Source organism: Bos grunniens, chromosome 5 (assembly GCF_055505025.1).
Source record: "Bos grunniens cultivar Pamir isolate PY7600 chromosome 5, Bosgru_T2T1.0, whole genome shotgun sequence".
NCBI classification, from domain to species: Eukaryota; Metazoa; Chordata; class Mammalia; order Artiodactyla; family Bovidae; genus Bos; species Bos grunniens.
Genome location: NC_141169.1, coordinates 118612860 through 118634762, shown reverse-complemented (window position 1 = coordinate 118634762; position 21903 = coordinate 118612860). Strand labels below are relative to the sequence as shown.

The window sequence follows — 21903 nt, the reverse complement described above, 5'->3', positions numbered from 1 at the left end:
CAGGCTGATGGAGATAAATGAGTCCCCTGAGAAGACTAAGGCTGCCCACACCGAGTTGGCAGTGACGATGTGGAATGAGGACCCTCACAGCACACCGGTGGAAACTGGAATACATTTGGCAAACAGTTTGCCATCATCTGCTAAAGGGGAAGATAGGCACCCCACATGGCCGTGGAATTCTTCCTCTAGACGGACAGACACCCAGCAGAACCGGGCAGGTGTTTGCCCACGGACGTGCACGCCCATGTTCAGGGCAGCAGTATTTACAACAGCCCCGAAAGGGAAACAGCCCAAGTGTCCGTCCGCAGTGGAGTGGAGAAATCGTCACCCTCGCACGTAAGGCAAAGGACAGAGGCAGGGAGGAACGATCCGCAGCCACCCGACCGCAGGGACCACTCCCAGACGGGGAGGTGTTGCAGAAGAGTCTCTCCCTGGTCCCTCTGGAGAACAGTTTAGTGGCAAGAGAACCACAGCATGGGGTCTGGAGTCAGGGTGGCGTCCAGCCTGGGGAGGGGGCGCCCGGGAGGCCTGGGGTGCCGGCCACGCACTGCTTCCTGACGGAGTGGCGGCTCCTGGAGTCAGCGTTGTGACAACTCACTGTCCCCGGATGTGTGTTGTGCGGTCTGCTGGCTGTGTGTCAGAATTGTGTTGGTCAAAAAGCTCACTGGGGTTTTTCCGTCACATACAGGAAACCCGAACGAACTTTTGGGCCAACCCAATAGCATACGTCTGTGTATTCCTGGGTGGCCCTAATGGTAAAGAACCCATCTGCCAAGGCAGGAGATGCAAGAGACGCCAGTTCAATCCATGGGTCAGGAAGATCCCCTGGAGAAGGAACTGGAGACCCACTCCAGTGTTCTTGCTGGAGAATTCCATGGACAGAGGAACCTGGCGGGCGACAGTCCACAGGGTCGCGAAGAGTCAGATACAACTGAGCACACACACACATACACACACACACACTCTCACATACATCATAGTTTCAAAGTAAAAACAATAAAAATCATTGCCAAATATCCAGGAAAAAACAGGAAGACTACAGCGTGGATGGTTGGTTTTCTGTTGCCGTTGACAACTTACCACACCTTAGCCAGGGTCGCGTGGCTGTCAGATGGTCTGTGACTTCGTCTTCACGTCTCTAAACGATGAATGAATGATGGGAGCATCTTGTCAGGTGCTTGTTTCTCTTCTGTTTGTGAACCGCCTACTTTATGTCCTGGGCCCGTTTTTATTTTCAAGAGTCATCATTTCCAGTTATTTCCAAGCACTCGGCGCCTATGATGGCATTTCAGCCCGTCTCGCCTGGGTCGCAGGTGCGTTTGCCAGGCTTGTTATCATCTTTCTCTGTGTTTCGAGGTGTTTGCAGCGTGTTGTCGTGCCGCATACTGTATACAGGATGAGTGAGGCCAGGCCTTGAAGCTGAGAGGGGCACAGCCCCTGGGTCCAGGGAAGCACTGGGAAGGGGACACGAGAGAACCAGAGTGGGTAGGAGGGGAGAGAGCGCCCGGGAGGCAGCCCAGGGAGGGCCCGGCTGCCTGGCTCTTTGAGCAAGCTTCACCCAACACCAGCCCTGAGAGCTGACGCACTGGGCCGTGGGCCGGCGGTCACCTCCAACTCAGGGTGGCCGGGCCTGGAGGCCCAGGCTTGCAGCGGCTAGACAGGGCCCATCTTCCCACAGAGACGCCCCACGTGGCCAGGGGAAGCAGTTCACTCAGACACAAGGGGATTCTTTTTCAGATGCACAGGAAACACCAGCAAAGAGCCCTTCCCACCCGCGCGTCCCTTCAGAAGCGCAAATCGCCCGGGACCTGCCCTCCCTGGCACCTGGCCCACCAGCCCTCCCTCTCGGCTCGGGGGCCCACAGGCAGGGTGAGGGTGAGACACGGCGGGCCAGCTGCTGCCCAAGTCAGGGCTCTGTCCCGGACGGCTGGGATTTGAGCTGCCCATGGGGGCTCGGGGATCCCCAGGTGGGCCTGAGGAGCCGACCGCTGGGCCACAAACACCATCGATGACACCAGTGACAGCTGTCACCAAGGCTGGGCCGGGACCTGAGCCTGACGCCTCCCGCCTCCCGCCCGTGGCGGGGACAGTGGGTCTCCACCCCGCAGCCCTGAGCCCGCGCCTTGGCCTGCGGGGGTCCGCCCGGCCGGCCAGGCTCACGCGGGGTGGAGCATACACAGCACCCCCCGCCAGGGGCCTGCAGCTCACCCCTGGGGATGGACCCTTACCCTGGGGTGAGACAGACAGCAAAGTGCTGCCCTGCAGGGTCCCCGGCGAGGGGGGAGAAGGCAGACACGGGGAGCCCGGAGGACGGGGCACAAGAGCAGCCCTGAGAAGCCGGGGCTCACGGGGCCTTGTTTCACCGACAAGGGAGGACGGGCGGCCGGGACACCCTGGGCAGGGGGGCGGGATGGGTGGGCGTGTCTTGGGTCCCAGGAGCGGGAGCGGTGGGCCCGGGACCCCAGTGTCTGACCACAGCCGGATGGGGAGGTCCCTGCTGCCCACAGACTGACAGTGGCTCAGCTAAGGGTCAGCTGGACCCCGACACCCAAACGGAGCAGCCTGGGCTTTGGGTCCAGCTCGAGTCTTGAGTCCTGTCGGTCTGCACCTTCAGGTCCCCCGAGGCCCTGGTGGGCATCAGCAAGATGCGGGTGCTGCGCCCAACGCCAGGCTGGGCACACTGCAGCTGGCCTGAACGGAAGGCCCGGGATTCCAGGCCCGAATGGAAGGCCCAGGACCCCACGGCCCAAACGGAAGGCCTGGGACCCCGTGGCCTGAACAGAAGGCCTGGCAGCTGCTGCAGGGCTGGGCTCCTGCCCGGCCTCAAAGCAGACAGCCGAGGGCCCGGCGCCTGGCAGGGACACCCACCCCCTCAGGGGAGTCGTGAATCACAGGCCGAGGCTGGGGTTTCATTGCACCTTTATTCCATGTTTCACACCTTGTATTCCAGAAAGAACAGTCTTTAATCACTTCAGAATGGTTGGCTCAGACTCCAAGGACCCCCACCAACACCCCTCACGTTCAGCTTCAGGTTCACACACACATGAAGATAAGCGCAGGGCCTCACTGGACCGTGTAGAGTCTTCCTATTTGAAAAGCAAGCCGCCGCCAGAGGCACGCACCTGTCGTGTGCCCAGCATTTTGGCCCCAAGGACGACCTGAGCGCGGCGGGCAGTGCCCGGGGTCTAAGCAGGACGGGCTTCCTGTGCCAAGCAGGGGGGCTCTCCCCAGAACTGGGTGCCCGTCGGGAGGGCAGCAGAGGGCCAGGGCTGTGGGAGCTGGTGGGGGAGCCCCTGATGCCAGGGCGGGGGGTGCTGTCTGTCTGGCCTAAGGCTAGTGAGTCTCCCGGCTGACCTGGGGCTTCTGGTGTTTGCACAGTATTTTGTGCTGACTTCCACGCACATGTAATGACCCAGGAACCCTTTTCATAAAATAAGAAACCCGTACCATCACACACATGTATCTGTGTGACCTGATCCTCAACTGCTGTGCAAAGACGGGGTGGTGTCCTGGCTGACCCACCGCCCCTAGAGCCGGCACGAAATGGGAAAAATATGCTGCAAGAGGACGGGAGCCTGAGGGCAGAAGTGGCCGCTGAGGTCGGGGGCCTGCCCAGGGGGGTCGGAGCTGTAGCTGCAGCCCAGGGCCCCACGGGGGTGTCCAGGGAGCCAGCGGCCACGTGACCCTGCTGGGTCCTCCCCAGCTCAGGCAGAGAAGCTGTGGGGAGCAAAACGGGCGGGCTGGGGCGGGCCGGTCTGCAGCTGGGCTAGCTGCCCCACGACCAGCAGATCAAGTCCACTCGCACCTGGACACATGGCACGGGGAGGGGCTCGGGCGGCTCCAGCTCCGTGGGGTGCAGAAGGGACGGCGTCCTTTAGGGCCCCTGGTCACGGGGCAGGAGCGGCTGCACCTGCCTGTCCAGGGGCCCAGGGGAGCCTGAGCGCCAGCCAACACTGACGCTGCCTCGTGGAGGGGCTCTCGCCTGCATGGGCTCCACGGCAGACCGCCCGGGCTGGTTCCCTCTTTCCAGAGGTCATGGGTGCAAAGTAAGGCAACTCGGAGCCTCTCTCTGCTCCGGGCAGCTGGCGGCTGCAGTCAGAGTGCCCCTGGGCTCGCTGTCGGCCTTCCAGCCAAGTTTATGCCAAGAAAGCGGGAACGTGGCCCAGTGAAGTGACCAAGTTATAGAAGCCTGCCTGAGGCCGAGGCCGGGGAGGGCAGAGAGGTTTCGTGGCTTAGTGCAACGCTTCACTCAACAGCTTTGTCTGTACTTTATTCTCGTCACTCAACAGAATAGAATTTTTAAATTTCCAAGCAGGTAGGAGGCGGCTGCCACCTCCCTCTGCCCCTGGCGCCTGGACAGCAGGCCTCCGAGGGGGGCTGCCTCCCAGGCTGCCCTGGGCGGGGGCGCCACAAGGTGGGCATTTGGCAAGGGTGCTCCAGGGCCAGGGGTGGGGCGCTGGCCCCCAGGGCCCCGTGGCCAGCTGCTCCCTGGTCTCTTTGGTATCTCGGGAGGCAGAGGCCGCCCGCCCTCACCAGGCCTGACCGTGGCCGGTGCCTCGTCTCGGTGAGCGGCTCCAGCAAGGCCTCTCCTCCCCGGCTGGGGCCTGCAGCCAGCAGCAGGGGCACTGCCCGGCACGGGAGGCCCACTGCAGTGCGCTGGCCTCACTTCTTGTAGTGATTGGGGGCGTCCGCGAAGGCGAACTTGAGGCGGTAGGCCTCGGCCAACAGCAGGCTGACGTCCTCGTCACCCCAGTGGGCGGTGGGCAGGTTCTGAAGGAAGAGCAGCAGCTCCTGGGGGAACAGACAGCGGTCAGCGGGGGTGGAGGGCCCAGGGGGTGACCCGCAGGCTTGGGGGAGGGGGCCCGGGGGGAGAGATAGCAGTCAGCGGGGGCGGGGGGCCTGGGGGGCAACCTGCAGGCTGGGGGGAGGGGGGCCCAGGGGTGACCAGTGGGGTGGGGGAGCCTAGGGGGACAGACAGCAGTCATGGGGGGCGGGGGCCAGGGGGCGGGGAGCGGGGTCAGGGGACAGGGGCCCAGGGGTGACCAGCAGGGTTGGGAAGTGGGGGGCCCACATGAGTGATCAGTGGTGTGGGGGGAGGGGGCCCAGGGGGCGACCAGCTCCTGGGGGGCAAAGACAGGGGGTCAGAGTGGGCGACAGGCAGGGTGGGGGGACAGGGCCCTGCAGGAGGGGCCCTGGGATAACATTCCAGCCCCCACAAACCCTGTCCCCCCAAGTCGACCCCAACAGGCCCTAAGGCCTGCAGCTGGGAGGAAACCCCCCAGACCCGCTGGGAGGAGGAGGGCAGCGCCGCCCAGCACCGGGCCTCACACACCGGCCGCCCTAGCGCTTTGGGGTCCAGGGACCTTCCGGGGGATGCGAAGCCCACCCCCTGGGCACTCAGGGCTGGCACCCAGAAGCCAGGCCCGGGCCCAGGTCCTGGCTGTGCTGCCCTCTAGCTGGTGGGCCGGGCAGGCTGCTGACCAGCTCGGGGCTGCGGGTTCCCCACCGAGGAGAGGGTCTCAGCTCCCAACAGACCGTCAGTGCCTGGCGCTGGGCGACACGGGGCCTGTGCCAGCTGCTGTCCCCTGACCCCCCGTCACAGGGCCGTCTCCCCCCTCCCGAATTGTGAGCCTCGCGCCGGGACGCACCGCTAATGTGGCTTCCCTGGAGCTGCTCGTCCCCATTTCCTCCCGCATTTGGACCCTTTCTGGGGGCCTTTAAATTGAATTCACGGAGCAAATTTCACTGGCAGAGTGTCCCCGGGGACACATCAACATCAATCTGCTGTCTCTCAGCATTAGGTGCAACTTACACGGATGCCAATCCAATTCTGAGCAGGTCGTAAATAAATACCTTTGGTTTTATTTTTAATCCACTTCGCTTCATATTATCATGACCTCGCTACTTGCAAGGTGAGAAGCAATACCCTCCCATTACGGTAACTCAGCGACTCCCTGCACACTCAATTTCAGAATCTAATTTAGTCCCCCAGGTTCACTGGATGGACAGAGAATAGAAATGCACGGCGCTCCGCGGCCTGCGAAGCTTGAAGAAGGAAAGATCTATCCGAGTGACCTTTACGGGAGGCAGAGAACACAGCCAAATACCTCCCTAAATACAGATTTCTTTTTTAAAAAGGCCTTATTTACGTGCTGGGCGGCGGTGTCTCTGACCGGGGAGCCCCGGGGCGGCCCAGGGTTAGCCATGCCATCTGGGGAAGGGCCATCGGTCACGACGCTGTCGCTGGCTCACAGCACAGGCGCCCGCTCCCCCAGGGAACGAGACGGCGGCAGGGAGGGCCCGGCGCAGAGGACCGCAAGGGCAATTTGTTTTCACCTTAACTTCTCCGTAAACGGTGACCACATCACAGGATGAAAGCGGGAGGCGGTTTGCTCACAGCTCTGAGGTCAGAAGGAGTCAAGGTTGGCTCAGGTCCCCATGGTTCTCTGCCGACTGTGCCCACGAGATGCCACCACGGCCACAGAGACCCAGCTCAGCGCACCCGCCGCCTGCCACCATTCTCCCACGCTGGCACGCGCTGTCTGCGGCCGTTGGGAGGGCCGGAGTGACGGTTCTGCCCCGCCGCACAGCCTGGAGGCCTCAGCCCCGAGCAAAGCGCCAGCCACCCCGAGGACGGGCCTGCAGCGCCGGGTGCCAAGGACGGGGGCCCGAACCTCCGGTCGGCCCAGTTCTCGGGGTGATGAGCGGTTTGACCGTCCTCTGGACACGCTAGATGCCACCTCACGAGCATGTGGACCGTGGCTGGCTGCCCCTTCAGGGGGTCTCCTCTGGAGGCTCCGCTGGGGCCACCCCAGCTGTGGGAGCCCTGTGGGCATCACCATGCGGGCATTGCTATGCGGGCATCACCCCGCAGGCACAGGCAGCGGGGCACGAGGGAGGCAGGCTACAGGGCGGGCCCTGAGCTGGGTTGTTGCTGGATGCCTCTTTCAGGCGATCCTTCCTGCCTCTGCCTCTGGGTGGGATCCAAGAAGTGAGCTTTCCGATGTTAAAGAGCAAATAATGTTTACGGCTTCTGGGACTTCTTGCCGAAACGGTTTCATTTGTCCAGAGAGAGGCGTTACGTTACCATCTGCAAAGCACAATTATCTCTACGTGCACACCCTCCCAGGAAGGACAAAACGGCACACCCTGGGGCCCGCGAGGGTGGGTAGGGACCCCCTCTCAGGCCCTGGTTCTGTCTGTGCAGTCCCCTGCGGAGCTCCCGTGTGTCAGGCAGCAAGGTCGCAGTCAGATGCAGAGGTGGGCCAAGCCTGCCCCCGGCCACCGCAGCCCCTTAGAACTCTGGAGGCACAAAGCGGGGGTCCTCGCCCACGCCGCCGGGTGATCTGTCTCCTCCGGGACCAGCAGGCCCAGGCGACCCCGTGTCCCCCCACGAAGCACACGGCACGCGGTGCTGACCCATGGGCAATCGCTCGCACACACACGCCTGTAAAGGACGCTGACCTTCCGGCCGGCCACGTCGGATCATTCCGAGGGGACACCAAGGAGCCAGGGAGGACACTGCCTTTGAACGTGCCTGGACTGAACTGTCAGATTCTCACGTCTGATGCCAACGGCGTCGTGTGTGACGAAGACGGCACAAGCAGGCGCTGGGGAAGCGCAGCTCTGTTCCCGGAGCAGAAAGGGCCCTCGCTCTGCCGGCCACGTGCCAGGACCACCCATGCCCGGGCCACGTCAGGGCACGTGCTCGTCACACGGCCTGGTCTGGGCTCACACCTCTGGGGCTGGTGTGTGCGTGGAGATGGCAATCAGGCCACAGATGGACAGACAGACTAGTAGCAGGCAGACAGTGCTCAGCTCGGCGCAGGGGCTGGGCCGGGCATGTGACCGGTTGCTGCTCTTCTGCCCGCCCACTGCAGGGGTCTTGGTGGAGACGTGGGTCCATACAGAACACAGCCTAGATCTCTTTTGCGGTCTGAACAAAAGTCTGGGAAATGTTTCTTAACTTCTACCTTGATCACAGTTTGAAAGATAACATTGTACATGTACTGGGTTAGATGGAATATTAATACATTCATCTCCCCTGCGCTCCTGAAGCTCTCCCACATGGCAGGCCTTCCCTCCTCTGGACAGCACCTTCCCCCCGGTGGACAGCACCTTCCCTCCGATGACAGCACCTTCCCCCAGTGGACAGCACCTTCCCCCTGGTGGGCAATGGCACCCCACTCCAGTACTCTTGCTTGGAGAATCCCATGGACGGAGGAGCCTGGTAGGCTGCAGTCCAAGGGGTCGCTAAGAGTCGGACACGGCTGAGCGACTTCCCTTTCACTTTTCACTTTCATGCACTGGAGAAGGAAATGGCAACCCACTCCAGTGTTCTTGCCTGGAGAATCCCAGGGACGGGGGAGCCTGGTGGGCTGCCGTCTATGGGGTCGCACAGAGTCGGACACGACTGAAGCAACTTAGCAGCAGCAGCAGCCTGGTGGGCAGCACCTTGCCCCCAGCGGACAGCACTGCTTTGAACCATCCAGTGTGGCCCTCTTGCTCGTGGGCAGTGGCTGTGACGGCCTCACCAGCCACGCACTGTGGACCCTCGGGCAGAAGACATGCCTCAAGGCACCCAGGTCAACGCCACCCTGCCCATGCAGCGGGCACCGAGAGGGCCACACGCAGAGACAGCAAAGGAATCAGGATGGGGCTACCGGCCCATGTGCCGAGGACCATGTCCTCCCCTTCCCTGGGAAGGAGAGACAGCAGCCCCTCCACAGACACAGGCCCAGCTGCTTTATTCCACTTTTCCACCGTGTTCTGATGGGCCGTTGGCAGCTTGGCCGGCGAACCTGCTGCTGGGGCCCCTCGCAGAAGGGCAGTCCCAGGTGCCCCCTGGGGACCCCGGGGGGACACCCAGGATCAGGACTCCTGCAGGATGGGTCTCAGGCGTTTCTCCCAAGTCCTCAGCCTTTCAAGTGAGGCGCCCAAGGTGGGGGAGGCCTGGGTGGTTCAGCGCCCGCACCGCAGATGGCCTTGTCCCCACAGCACTGGGTGACATCAGAGCCTGGGCACCAGGAAGCCTGAAAGCCAAGGGCGCAGAGACGGGGTGACCTCCAGGCCGGGGGCCCGAGAGGCTGAGACTCTGAGCTCAGTTCGGTGCAGGAGCCGTCCCGCTGTCCGCCATCACGTCACCACTCCCCTCGGATGTCTGGGGGGCCTGGGGGCCCCGTATCCTCAGAGCCGATGGCCGGCTCCTTCCAGCACTGGACTGTGGGCAGGAGCGCCCAGGCCACAGGGCACACAGGAGCCCCGCCCCGCCCGGCCCGGGTGGCCACGGCTGCTGGAGCCTCAGGGCGAGTGTGCAGAGTGGCCGTGGCCACCACCGCCCCGCCCGGCCCGGCCACGGCTGCTGGAGCCTCAGGGCGAGTGTGCACAGAGTGGCCGTGGCCAGGACGCACGCGGAGCCCGGGGTGCCCGCCGCAGGCGGATGTGCTGCTCTGGCCCTCAGGACCGGCCTGCCACCCCGCCCCCCGGGCTAGCGGCCAGGGGCCACGCGCTCTGCAGGGCAAGGGTCCTGGTCCCGGTGCACGGCCCACGCCTGACGGCCAGGCAGGGCTGGGCCGCTTTGCTCCCGGCTATGCAGGGGCTGTGGGCCTGAGTGCACATTCAACACAAAGCCGCGTTCCCGGGCAGCACACGTCAACCGAGACGGCAGGAGGGGAGCCGAGGCTGGACTGTGCCAAAGCGGTCTGTGACATCCGCCGGCAGTGCCATGGGGGCCTTCTGACGGTTCAGTGCCCCGGGCCAGGTCTCCCTGGGAGCCCTGGGGGTGGGGGGACGGGGTGGAAACGGCGCCGAGAGCCAGGGACCCGGGAAGCACCTGGCACCTGGTCCTGGTGCCACACGTGACCGTCCCGCAGGCGTGGCTCTCCCGTTTCTGCGCCACTTCCCACTGGCTGCTCCTCCCGCCAGGACCTTCCTGCCGCGCAGGGGACACGGGACCCCGCCCTGGACTGCCCACTGCCACGTGGTGAGGTCTGCAGGAGCAGGCCAGTTCTGCCCCCCAAATGGCGACAACCACAGACGAGGAAAAGCATGAACGTGGGTCAGCACGCAGAGCATCTCCCAGGGCCGTCCCTCCCACGGTCAGCCACGGGCGGCCCCGGAGTGCGTTCACTCCGTGCCAAGCATCACGCTGCGTGCTGACCTTACGACCAATCCCGGGCCCTCCCCACTGTGTCCACGGCCAGTCCCGGGGCCTCCCACACCCCCAGAGCCGGAAAGAAGAAGCTAGGGCCCCAGGAGACTTAGTGACAGCTCAGTTCTGCCTGGTGCTCGGCTGTGACCCCCCAGGGTTGCCCTCCTGAGCCTTGAACCTGACCTGAGCAGGACCCAGCCTCTCTGAGAGGCCATGTGCTCAGAGGAGACCGCCTCCCTCCAGTGCGACCCCCCCCCCACCTCCAGCTCTTAGGAGGACGTCTCAGGGGGACCAGGCGGCCCTGGACTGGCGGTCTGATGGCTGAGGACCTGACCTGGTCCCCCTCCTGGAGCTGAGAGCTGACCAGACGGTAAACCACAGGGAGTCCCCTGGGTGGGGTGCAGGGACTGGACGAAGGCAGAGGCCCTGAGCCCTCCTCGGGTGAACCCACCCTGCAGACACCGCCGCAGGAGGCGCCCAGAGGCCCGAAATGAAAATCGCCTGTGAGGTTCTCTACTTCCCTGACTGTTAACCTTTCAAGCTAGCCGGGTGACCTTTAGCCAATAGATCAAAGGGAGCAGTTCACCCTGACGTGCGGTGGCCATGAAGGGGCACCTGAGAAGGTCAGTCCGCCGGCCCAGGGCTCCTCCCGGGTGGACGCTCGCTCAGGGGGCCCCACTGGCCACGTCCCATCCCGTGTCCCCGCCAGACTCCGACCCCAGCATTCAGGACGACAGGCACACAGCTGTCTCAGGGGCAACACCCTGCTGGCTGGGGTGGGGGCGTGGGCAGCCGCAGGCTGGCCCTGCTTCCCGGGCGGCACTGGGTCCCCCAGGCTGCGGCTCCTCCTTCCTGCCTCTTCCCTCCCAGACTGTCCTGTGACAGCTGATTCCTTTGACAATCCAGTTATTAGTTTGAAAAATCTCGTCAAGTTGCAGTACCAAACCAGGGCTAAAAATAGAAGGGCGCTGACAGCCGGCTGGGCTGGACGGCCAACTGCCAGGCCAGCCTGCTGGCTGCTGACAGCCCCTGGAAGGTGGGAATGGAAGGTGACACGGCGGGAGAACGCTCTTCTGGGGGCCCTCCAACGGCTCCGGGAGGCGCACTGTCCTTGCAATTAATTTTGCGTCTCTTTGCCCAAAAAAGGATGTCTAAAGAGAAAACCCCTCCAGGTACCGAAAACACAAACTTGACACGAGCGCCCTGACTGAGCTGCTTTGCACCTCACATGTCTGCACGTGCCTGGGAGACGTCTGACCCGCACACGGAGAATACTTAAAATCCTGGCATGGCGATCAGAGCCGCTCTGTCCTGCAGAGGCCCCTCGGCTCTGCGGGCTGGGGGCTGGTTGCAGACGGCGCGCCCGGGGAGGGGCCGTCCTCACTGGGGGATGCCTGCCTGGGAAGCGTGCCCACTCACAGGAGGAGGCCCCCAGGCCCACGTTTATCTGCAAAGTGACAGAGACGCCCCTTCAAATGGGCGGGCTCAGGGCCTGGAGGTGGCGCCAGCTGCTCACCCCGAGAAATCAGGGGAGGGGGCCACAGAGGGGAGCGGGGCTGTGGTCCCGCAGCCAGGGCCCAGGGAGCTCGGGGGCACTGCCTGCACGGGGACTGGCAGCTCCCATGTCCCCGGGGCTGCTCTTCTGGGCTCTGGGGCAGGGACGCTGTCAGCCACGTGGCTCCCCCCATGTGGTCTGCTCCCCACGTTCAGTGGCTCCCCGGGGCGGGTCCTCCCTACTGAACCCTGCTTCCTGAGAACCCCTCGCCCCCACCTCGCCTGCAGCTCACCTCTGGCCACTCTGCCAAGCTCCTCGGCGAACCCTCCCTCTGCCTGGCCACTCAGGCTGTGTTCCCTGGGCCCTCTTCACCCCTACGGACCCTCTGGGGCAAGGCTTACCGTCACCGAGGTCTGCACCCCCCGCCTCTCCCTGAAGACCACCCGAGTGTCCCGTGGCTGCCTGCACCCTCCACACCAGTGTGTTCCCCTGCAGCCGTAACAACGAGCAAACGCCCGCAAACTACACCTGTCCCCCCGCTTCCCGGCTCCTGTGACAGCAGTGAGACCCCCGCGCCCAGGACCCACCTTCCCTCCCACATCCAGCCCTGCCCCGGCCCCCCGGCCCAGCCCATCGCCACCTTTTGGCAGGTGATCGTTTGGCCCCCGCCTTCCCACCCTGCCCCCTAACCTGCAGGGCAGCATCACAGCAACATCTAGAAAAGAAAACCATCCCCCAACCACCCTGCTCTCCACAAGCCAGCCGCTCCGCCCTCTCTCCAGGATGGGCCTGGGGCCCCAGGGCCCCGGCTGGAAGCGGATGATGGTGCCGGCCACGCAGTGCTGCAGGCGGGCGGCGCCCCCGAGACGTCTGCGCCCCTTCCCGTTAGGATCTCTGTCCACACAGCTGGGGCTCACCAGCACCAAACCCTCCAACCCCCTGAACCCCAAGGCCCAAGGGTCTCAGCCACGGAAGTCGGGTCTGCCCAGGGCCCCTCACACCCACACGCATCCCCCTGCAGTGATGTCGAGCACCCGAAGGTGACAAGCCCAGAGTCCCCGAGAGCAGAGTGTTGGGGAGAGGGCTTGACAGGCAGAGGCCCCAGGAGGAGCTCCTGCTGGCGGGCACGATACCCTCACCCCGCAGCCCGCCTCCTGGGGGTCTCCTCGCCCCGCCCCGCCCCCCCCCCCCCTCCAGAGACCCTCAGCAGCGCCGGGAAGGCGGGCGGGTGGGCTCTGGGCTCTGGGCGGGCTCTGGCCGCCCTGCCCCGCCCTCACTCTCCTGTCTATGCTGCAGACAAGGACCGCTTCACCACAGAAGAGGGCCCCCTACCCCCCAGACACAAAGAACCTCCTAGGGTGAACGCAGGCTCTGGAGACGAACTCCAGGGTCACCACGTCCCCTCACGGCTCACGCAAGACGCGTGGCCCCACCGACGGCCCTGGAGGCCCAGAGGCTCTGACTCAGGTAAGGAGACGGCGGCCCGGGCTCAGGAAGCTTGGGGTGGAGGCGAGGGGGAGCTTCAGGCTCTTTTTCTACAAGAGAAGCCAAAGGCAATGAGGTTCTGGAGCATCCTTACTGGGCACTTGGAAGGCCGGGGGCCTCCCATCTCTTCAAGTTACACGAAGCCCTGAGACGCTCCGTCCACGGGCACCCAGCCTCACCAGGAGCAGGAGGGCCACGGGCAGGGGCCTCAGAAACCTCCAGAGGACTAACCCTGGCAGGAGGTTGGGAGGGGCCGTGGGGCAGAGCACGCTGGAAAGGAGGTGGACGTGTGCAGGGCAGCGAGCCGCGAGGCCCGCCCGTGTCTCCTGACGCCGAGGCACTCACCCTACAGTCTGTGCCAGGCCTGGGACCGACTCCTGGGCAGGGTCCGTGGGGCAGGGCCCTTCACACATGTGCAGAGTGCCCGTTGGAGGGGACCCTGCAGGCAGAGGCGGCCAGGAAGGAACCCTGCATCTAGGCCCTGATTCCAGCCCCTGCTTCTCACAGCGGGTGCTGCAGAAACACCCTTCCCAGGGGGGCACCATCTGCTCAGCTATAGGACCAGGGCCCCGACCCAGAGATTTAAATGCAAGCTTATTCCTGGAAACCGTTCAAAACTAATGAAGCACTCTGCAGGCTGGCTTTTACCTCCAGATTCCAGTAACACCCAGGCTGTAAATCGCTGGCCGTTAGGACGCATCCCTTTTGTTTTCAAGAATGTTAAAGGGTCACTGCCAAGCACTCTGCACCCAAGATTTATGGACTTTTAGGGGCAAAAGTTTCTTTTCTGTCTTCATCAATTCAGAGAGGTGTTTAAAGAGGAGATTCTCCCCTACCCCCATCCCCACCTGCTCCGCCAAGGGCCTCGGTGGCAGAGGGGACCCTGCCGGGCTCAAGCTGGGATGGGATGGGGTGGGGAGGGGCAGAGGTGGCTCCCAGGCCCGGATCCACCAGCACGGGAGCCCTCCTGGGAGACGGAGGTGCAATTTCCAAGAGAAGAGCCCCGCCCCCTCAACTCCCCAGAGGCCAGGGCTTCAGTCTGGTGTTCTCCTCCCAGAGCCGCCTTCCGGGGAGGCCTGTGGTTCCTTATGACATCTCCACAGCGGCGGCAGCCTTGTGGCCTGTACCTGATTTCACCACGAGTCAATTCCTTGAGGGTAAAGGCTCAGATGGACTATGCCCAGCAGGAACCTGAAACTTCCTGGTGCTCGACTGAGAGCAGGGCGTTTATCCCAGTAAATGCTGAGCTGAGCGCAGGTGGGCAGATGGCTGGCTGGCTGGATAGGTGGATAGTGATGGATGGATGGATGGTGGATGGATGGATGGATGGATGGACAGATGGATGCATGGTAGGTGGGCAGGTGGATGGATGGATAGGTGGATAGATGGCTGACTGGCTGGATGGGTGGGTGGGTAGGTGGGCAGGTGGATGGATGGATGGATGGATGGATGGATGGCTGGCTGGCTGGCTGGCTGGCTGGGTGGATAAGATGGGCGAGTGGACACGTGAGCAGACAGGAGGATAGACAGATTAAACCATAAACACACCATCCGGGATGGCCCTAAAAGTAGGCCATGGCCCTATCCTTCCCACTGGAAGCCGCAAGCCCCATGAGCAGCCAACCTCAGCCTGCATCTGTGGGGCCACAGCTGAGCCAGACCCGGCCTGTGCCCCAGCGCCTGGCAGAGGGCCTCACGGCACGAGGAAGCTCGTGTTCAGTCGGCACCGTTACGGATCAAACTGAGCAAACGACTGCAAACACATCCTGAGGCAGGTGACCGGTGACGCGATGAGGGCCCTGCGCCCGGGGGTGGGGGTCTCAACCCCAGGCCCTCCAGCTCAGCACCCACTCAGGGCTGCCACTTGGCTGCTCATCAGGAGAGGTGTGTTTTTCGGGTGGGGGGGCGTGTCGCGTTCCCCCAGGACCAACATACCACCACCACACTGAGAAGCACGTGGCAAGTGGCCTGCCAGGCCCAGGCCCAGACCAGCAACACTGACATGTCCAGGAGCCCTGGGGCCCCCATGGCCATTGGCTGGACTGCAGGGGAGGGCAGGTCGGGCAGCGGCTGCTCCCCAGGGCCTGGCTGGCTCCCACGCCAGGGTCGCTTCCAGGTGAAGAGCCTGAAGCCCCATCCCCACCTCTGAGCCCCCCAGCCCTGAGCCCGCGACCGGGGAGACCCAGCTTAGAACAAGCGGAGCCAACCGGCCACCAGGGAAGCAGCAGCAATCCCACACACTCAGCACCTGAGCCAGCTGGTTATTTCCACTGATTCCTGAACATACGCGCTCAACTTCTGGTCAAGTTAGGTCCAGGCTCCCACGGAGGAGAAACCGCATCAAGTCGCTGGGCTTGGTTGAGGGCCTCGCTGCCCTCTGCCCGCCGTCTCCAACGTGACCGAGCCGTCCCCTGAGAGTGACTGTACTGCAGATGGAGTCGCAGATGGGTATTTAGGAGTGCGAATCTAATCAAGAGTGATCAGGGCCCGGGAGGTGACGCGCCGCCTGCCTCTGACAGGTTCCCAGGCTGGCGTGCCCGCCCCGGCAGGAATGAGGGTTACGACAACGGGGCTGTCTGGAGACAAAAAGCCGGGCACCGAGAGCCCAGCGCCTCCCCCGACACCTGAGCACCAGGGTACGCGTTGGTAAGCAGCACCGTAAGAGCCCACACCAGCATGACCCTGCTGGGAAGCCCCCTCCTCCGAAGGAGCTGAGGGTGGTGGAGGGGGCCTATGGACAGAGGCTGCCCATTGCCCTGAGACCCTGGGGCGGGTGGCTTCACCCCTGACACTGTGGGTCACTGGGACCCCATCCTGTGTACAAGACAGACAGAGACCCTGCCACGGCAGGGATGTAGGCGCTCGGGGCCTCAGTGCCTGAGCTACGGGGGTCCCGGGTGTATCACCCAGAAATGGTGTGTGTGAGCTGTGGGCACACATGGTACCCACGCCAGCGCCAAGCGTGTCCTCCAAGAGGCTCCACGCGCAACCCCCGCCCCAGACACTCGCCCGGCAGCTACGCAGGGGAGCGGCCTCTGGAGGCCTGAGCCCAGGGGTGCCCCAGCATGGACACAGCAGTGACACGCACGAGGTCAACTTCTGGCAAACATTCGGTGGGGCACTCATGCACCTTCCAGGCCAAGGGGCCCAGAGCCAGGCTGGACCACCGGGTGAGACGCCCACAGACTCCAGAGCCGGCTGCCTGTTGTCCTGGGCTCCCGGCAAACAGGCAGCTGGAAGGCACCCGGTGGGCCACTAACACGGAGGGGCCCCCCAAGGAGGGGGACGAGAAGAGGCGGCCCCTGGACCCCCACCCCTCAAGCCCAGGGGACGGCGCACCCGGGGGAGGGGCTTCAGACCCACAATACTTGCAGCCTCTCCGGGAAAACACACCTGTGTCACGCCTGGCGGCAGGCGCCGCTGCCCGCAAGGCTGTGTGTCCTCCGTGAGAACCCGCAGAGCACACGGCCAGCACAGGGCAGGGGCAGGTCCACCCTCTGCTGCTTTCACAGGCTGCGACCCCGGGCAGCTCTGCCTCGCTAAGGGAGAGGGCTGGGGGTGACCCTGCCACACTCTGCTTCCCAGCTCCTCGACTAGGATGGGGTTCACACACAGTGTCTTGGGGCTCCCAGGGGATGAGGACGCCCCATCCCTCAGACCAAGACGCTGAGCCCCAGACAGGGCCAGGATCTGCTCCTGGCTATGAGGGTCGCTGGCGACTGGAGGCGCTCAGCGGGGAGGGGTCCCCGCTTTGAGCGCAGAGCGTGAGGCTGGGGGCACCCCAGCTCCCGCAGACGGAGCCCCAGGAAAGCCTGCCTGAGTGGAGGAGGAAAGACAGGGCCGTGGTAGGGCCCGCGGCTCCCTGGTAAGGGGCAGCAGGGGCCCTGCCTCTCTGCTGCAGGGGTCCGGTGTCCGCCAAGCCCCCGTGTCCCATCCGCTGGCCCCTCGGCCCCACTTGCCCGGCGGAGGATCGGACACACCAAACGAGGGGAGAGCAAATATCTTCTCTTTGCATGAGGAATTAAAAAGATCAATGCAACTGCTGTGAACTCTGTCTCAAAAAACAAACACCCCAAAATTGAATCGAGAAATCCTACCGTGTTTGCCCTGAAAATCCGCAAACTAATTAGGGTAACAAAATGAAAGTTCCGCACAGATCAAGGGCTTTTAGCATTGAAAGTGGACGGCAAGGCAGATTTCTTCTAATGCTTCCATCTCGTTTCATCTTCTATTATTTATGAGGCTCAAGGGGTGAGGTCTTGGCAAGCCCAGGACCCTGTGGCCAAACTTGTTACCTTCGTGCTGAACCTGCTGTCCGGGGCTGGGATGGGTGAGCCAGGCCTGCAGGGCTGGGGGAGGAGGGGTGAGCCAGGCCTGCAGGGGTTGGAGGGGTGAGCCAGGCCTGCAGGGCTGGGGGAAGAGGGTGAGCCAGGCCTGCAGGGCTGAGGGAGGAGGGGTGAGCCAGGCCTGCAGGGCTGGGGGAAGAGGGGTGAGCCAGGCCTGCAGGGGGAGGAGGGGTGAGCCAGGCCTGCAGGGGTTGGAGGGGTGAGCCAGGCCTGCAGGGCTGGGGGAAGAGGGTGAGCCAGGCCTGCAGGGCTGAGGGAGGAGGGGTGAGCCAGGCCTGCAGGGCTGGGGGAAGAGGGGTGAGCCAGGCCTGCAGGGGGAGGAGGGGTGAGCCAGGCCTGCAGGGCGGGGGGAGGAGGGTGGTGGGAGCATGCCCTGTGTCGTCACCTCGCCTGGACCCTGGCAGCCCCCAGTCCAGGGCCCAGGGGTGCTGGACGGTGCCCACACCTTGCCCGTCTCTGAGCTCCTCTCGGGTCCTGGTCCCGAGGAGGGTGAGGGTAAGTGGCCTCTTGGAGTCACATGGGGCTGCGGCCAAGGGTCGAGCCCAGGGCTCCTGAGTCCCTGGCTCTCTGTGCCCAAGCCTCTGGGTGCCAGGCCCAGGGCTCCTGAGTCCCAGGCTCTCTGTGCCCAAGCCTCTGGGTGCCAGCAGGTGTGTGCACAGCCTCATCCCCCAAGGGTCTCCTGCCACAAACTGGAGCCTCCCAGGAAGGGCCCAGGGCAGGGCCTGGGCCACAGCAGGCCCAGACAGGGCAGTCGCAGCCGGGAGCCCCAGGAAGCTGGCATCCAAGCCCTGCGGTTCCTTCACTTCTCTGAGCCTCGTTTTCCAGCCTGGAAGGGGGGCCAGAGGCCCCCCAAGCCACTCGCTCCTCCTCCCCTGCCTGGGTCCTGTTGTGCCCACTCTGCTGGTGACCTGGGCAGCCCAAACCCACCCCCGCCCACCTCTCTGCCACCCGCTCTGCGGCCTGGGAGGCAGGCTGGCTGGAGCCTGCTCCCCTCCAGGCGGCATCCCCCGACCCAACACACAGCCCGGGGGCCCGGGGTGCGTGACGGTCACGTGGAAACCAGCACAGAGTTAGATGAGCAGAGGGGACCCAGAGCCGCCGCGAGGCAGAGGGGCTCCTTCCACAAAGGCGGCCGGAGGGGGTGACCATTAACCCCGGGCCGGCAGGAGGGCGGGCGGGATGCGCTCTCCAGGCCGTCAGCAGCGGTGTCGTTTCTTCCTGCCCCGGGTTTCCTGGGAGCACCGCGTGCCTCGCGGCCTCTGCAGCCCGCACAAGTGGCCGCTGAGGCCACGGGGTCCGCGCCTCCCTCCAAGTTCCGCCACCTGACAACCCTGCATCAGACCTGCCGCGGCCAGGAAGCCTTCCAAGCATCCGGGCCCGCCGGTGCGTCCACGCAGGCCCACCCAGGCCTGGGTGGGCTTGTCTCCACACAGATGCGTTCGGGCATCCTGCGAGGCGGCAAGATGGAACGCGTGACGGCTGAGGGGCTGCGAGGGAGACGTTTTAATAAGGCCCGAGATGTAATTACATTACTTCGGGGACTGAACAGATGAGCTTCTCCGAGTCTATCTGCCTTAGATATCAAACACCATTAATGAGATAATAAGGGCCTTTCAATTAATGATTTGAATGGTGGGTGTAATTTTTTTCTTTAATGGCAAGACTAATTCACGGCAGAAATGAGCAGGGAGAGAGACCCTGGCAGAAGCCGCTGCTCTGGGCCACCCTCCACTCACCTGCAGGGCAGGCTGGTCCTGACGGAGGCTGGACTGCGAACCCGCAGGAACCAGTGGGCGGACCCGGGGATGCGGGCATCCAGCCCCGAGGAAAAGGGCATCCCTGCTGGGCTTGCAGCATCACCCTCCACCCAGAGAAAGGGAGGGAGGAGGGCGAGGAGGGGACAAGCAGGAGGGCGAGGGAGCACTCGTCAGTGCTCCAGCGGGTTCCAGGCACACCCCTCCCAGGACCCCAGACTCCCTCCCCAGCAGATCCTGACTCCACCCCTGGGGGCGGCTGAGCTGGACACCAAAGCCCAGGGCGCGGCAGCCCCTTCTATCCGCCAGGCCTGGGGCCTGTCTCACACTCAGGCTCTGGGGCCTGGGGCCCCCAAGCTGCCCTCGGCAGAGGGGCTCACAACCTGCCTGGTCCCCGACTGGGCACTTTCAGAGATGCCGCGTGACGAACAATTACAACGCGGCCAAGCCTCACATTAAATATACCTTTCCATACGCAGACATGAAAGGATTTTTCAGATTTCACGTTGAGGTCATTTCACGGCCAGGAATTCATCTACCGCGGCTAAGAAGTCCTGGTGTGTGCCAGGGACTGCGGGGAAGTGACAAATTCCCACCCACGAGGATGCTCAAACTTCATCACCTTCATACGAAGGTGAAGCTGAACAGGTCATGAAGTGAGCAGGATGTTACGTTTTATAGACGTCACCTAAATGACTGTGCGGTCAGGCCGCAGGGGCACCGGCCCAGCGAGAGGGCAGGGGCATCATGCGGGATGCCGGCAGCAGGGTCCAGGCGCTGGACTTCCGGAGAAGCTGCCGCTTCTGATAAACCGTACGGGGACGACTCCATGACGAGTTCAGAGAGAACTGGGCGATGCAGCCACTCAGTCCAGGGAAAGCAGCCGTGTCCAGGGACGACGGAAGGGGACCTACTGAACCCATGAGAGGCTCCCGCCGCCCCAGGGAGCAGCGTGGCCGGGCTGCCATCCGCCCAGGACCCTGGGGACCCGGGGCCCAGGCAGAAGCACGGAGGCCCCGCTCCCCTTGCTGCTTGAGGGGTCGCTGTGCAAACCAATCAAGAAACAGCAATTTGGAAAGACAGGCAGACACACAGAACAATACTAACGACAACACCTGCAGATCCAAAGTGCTGCCCATCCCGTGGGAGGGGGCGGGGAGAGGGAGTGGCTTGTTTTCGGTAAAAAGGCTTTTCGAACTTTCTGGGTTTTAATACATACACGTAAATAAAGAGAGTTGGACTGTGAAGAAGGCTGAGCGCCGAAAAATTGATGCTTTTGAACTGTGGTGTTGGAGAAGACTCTTGAGAGTCCCTTGGACTGCAAGGAGATCCAACCAGTCCATTCTGAAGGAGATCAGCCCTGGGATTTCTTTGGAAGGAATGATGCTGAAGCTGAAACTCCAGTACTTTGGCCACCTCATGCGAAGAGTTGACTCATTGGAAAAGACTCTGATGCTGGGAGGGATTGGGGGCAGGAGGAGAAGGGGACGACAGAGGATGAGATGGCTGGATGGCATCACTGACTCGATGGATGTAAGTCTCAGTGAACTCCGGGAGTTGGTGATGCACAGGGAGGCCTGGCGTGCTGCAATTCATGGGGTCGCAAAGAGTCGGACACGACTGAGCGACTGAACTGAACTGATAAATAGATAGCTTTAACAATTTTTTTTTTTTATTTTGCAGAATGGGATTGGAGTGAGAATACACGGGGACAGTGCTGACCCCATAACACTCCCCCTTCCTGAAGACCCTCTACTGACCCTCATCCACAAGTTGATGGGAATGGCCGGCCCGGAAGGGAAACTGCTGGACGGACCAGCAAGAGTCCTTGGGGTCCTGGGACCTCCTTAACGTCCATGAGTCACTAAGAAGCCAGCACCGACTCATCTCAGCTCTCAGATCATGGGCGTGCAGGGGCTGGGGTCACTGGGACCTCTCAGAGCAGGGCCCCGCCCGCCCTGCAGAGCCTGAGGATCACCAGCAGGGCGTGCCTGTGCTCACCCTGGCAGAACTGCAGGAGAGAAAGGGGAGAGTCAGGCCCTGGGGAGTGCGTGTGGACCGCCCGCGCCGGCCGTCCACACAGGGAGGCGCACCTGCACACTCAGCTCGGGGCCGGGGGGCCTGGTGGCCAGCGGGCACACAGCCACACGCCGGCGGGCCAGGTGGAAGTTAGGGGCCTGGGAGCAGCCCCAAGGCCACCAGGCCTGGCCAGGTCCCGGGGCTCAGGTTCCAGCTGCTCATCTCCCAGAGGGGGCGGAGCCCACAGCAGAGCGGGCCGATTCAACAGGAGCACAGCTGTGTCTGCGGACGGTCCTGGACAGAATCGACTTTCCGCAGCCCACTGCTCACTCTTATCGCTGTTCTTCACGTGCCACCGGGGAGACCACCCCAGCGCACAGCCCCCCACGAAGGGGGGACACACGCCACCAGGGAGACGATCCCAGGGCACAGCCCCCCACGAGGGGGGGACACACACCTCCCGGGAGACGACCCCAACGCACAGCCCCCCATGAAGGGGAGACACACACCTCCCAGGAGACGACCCCAGCGCACAGCTCCCAACGAGGCAGGGGACACACACCTCCCGGGAGACGACCCCAGCGCACAGCCCTGACGAGGTGGGGACACACACCTCCTGGGTGACGACAGCCCCCTGGGAGGGTGGGGGCAGGA

At 63.6% G+C, this 21903-nt stretch overlaps 1 protein-coding gene across 2 annotated transcripts in view; it reads right to left on the bottom strand.

The window, feature by feature from the left end:
* Positions 1–2902: 2902 nt before the first annotated feature.
* The window catches only part of TBC1D22A (TBC1 domain family member 22A), a 262637-nt gene continuing 243636 nt past the window's right edge, over positions 2903–21903 (bottom strand). For both annotated transcript variants that reach the window (XR_015164928.1, XM_086404306.1), the window contains one exon: positions 2903–4791. Coding sequence is in view for 1 of the 2 variants with exons in the window: in XM_086404306.1 (XP_086260432.1) it covers positions 4663–4791 (129 nt within the window). In the remaining variant the exon portion in view is untranslated. The remainder of the gene's footprint in view (positions 4792–21903) is intronic.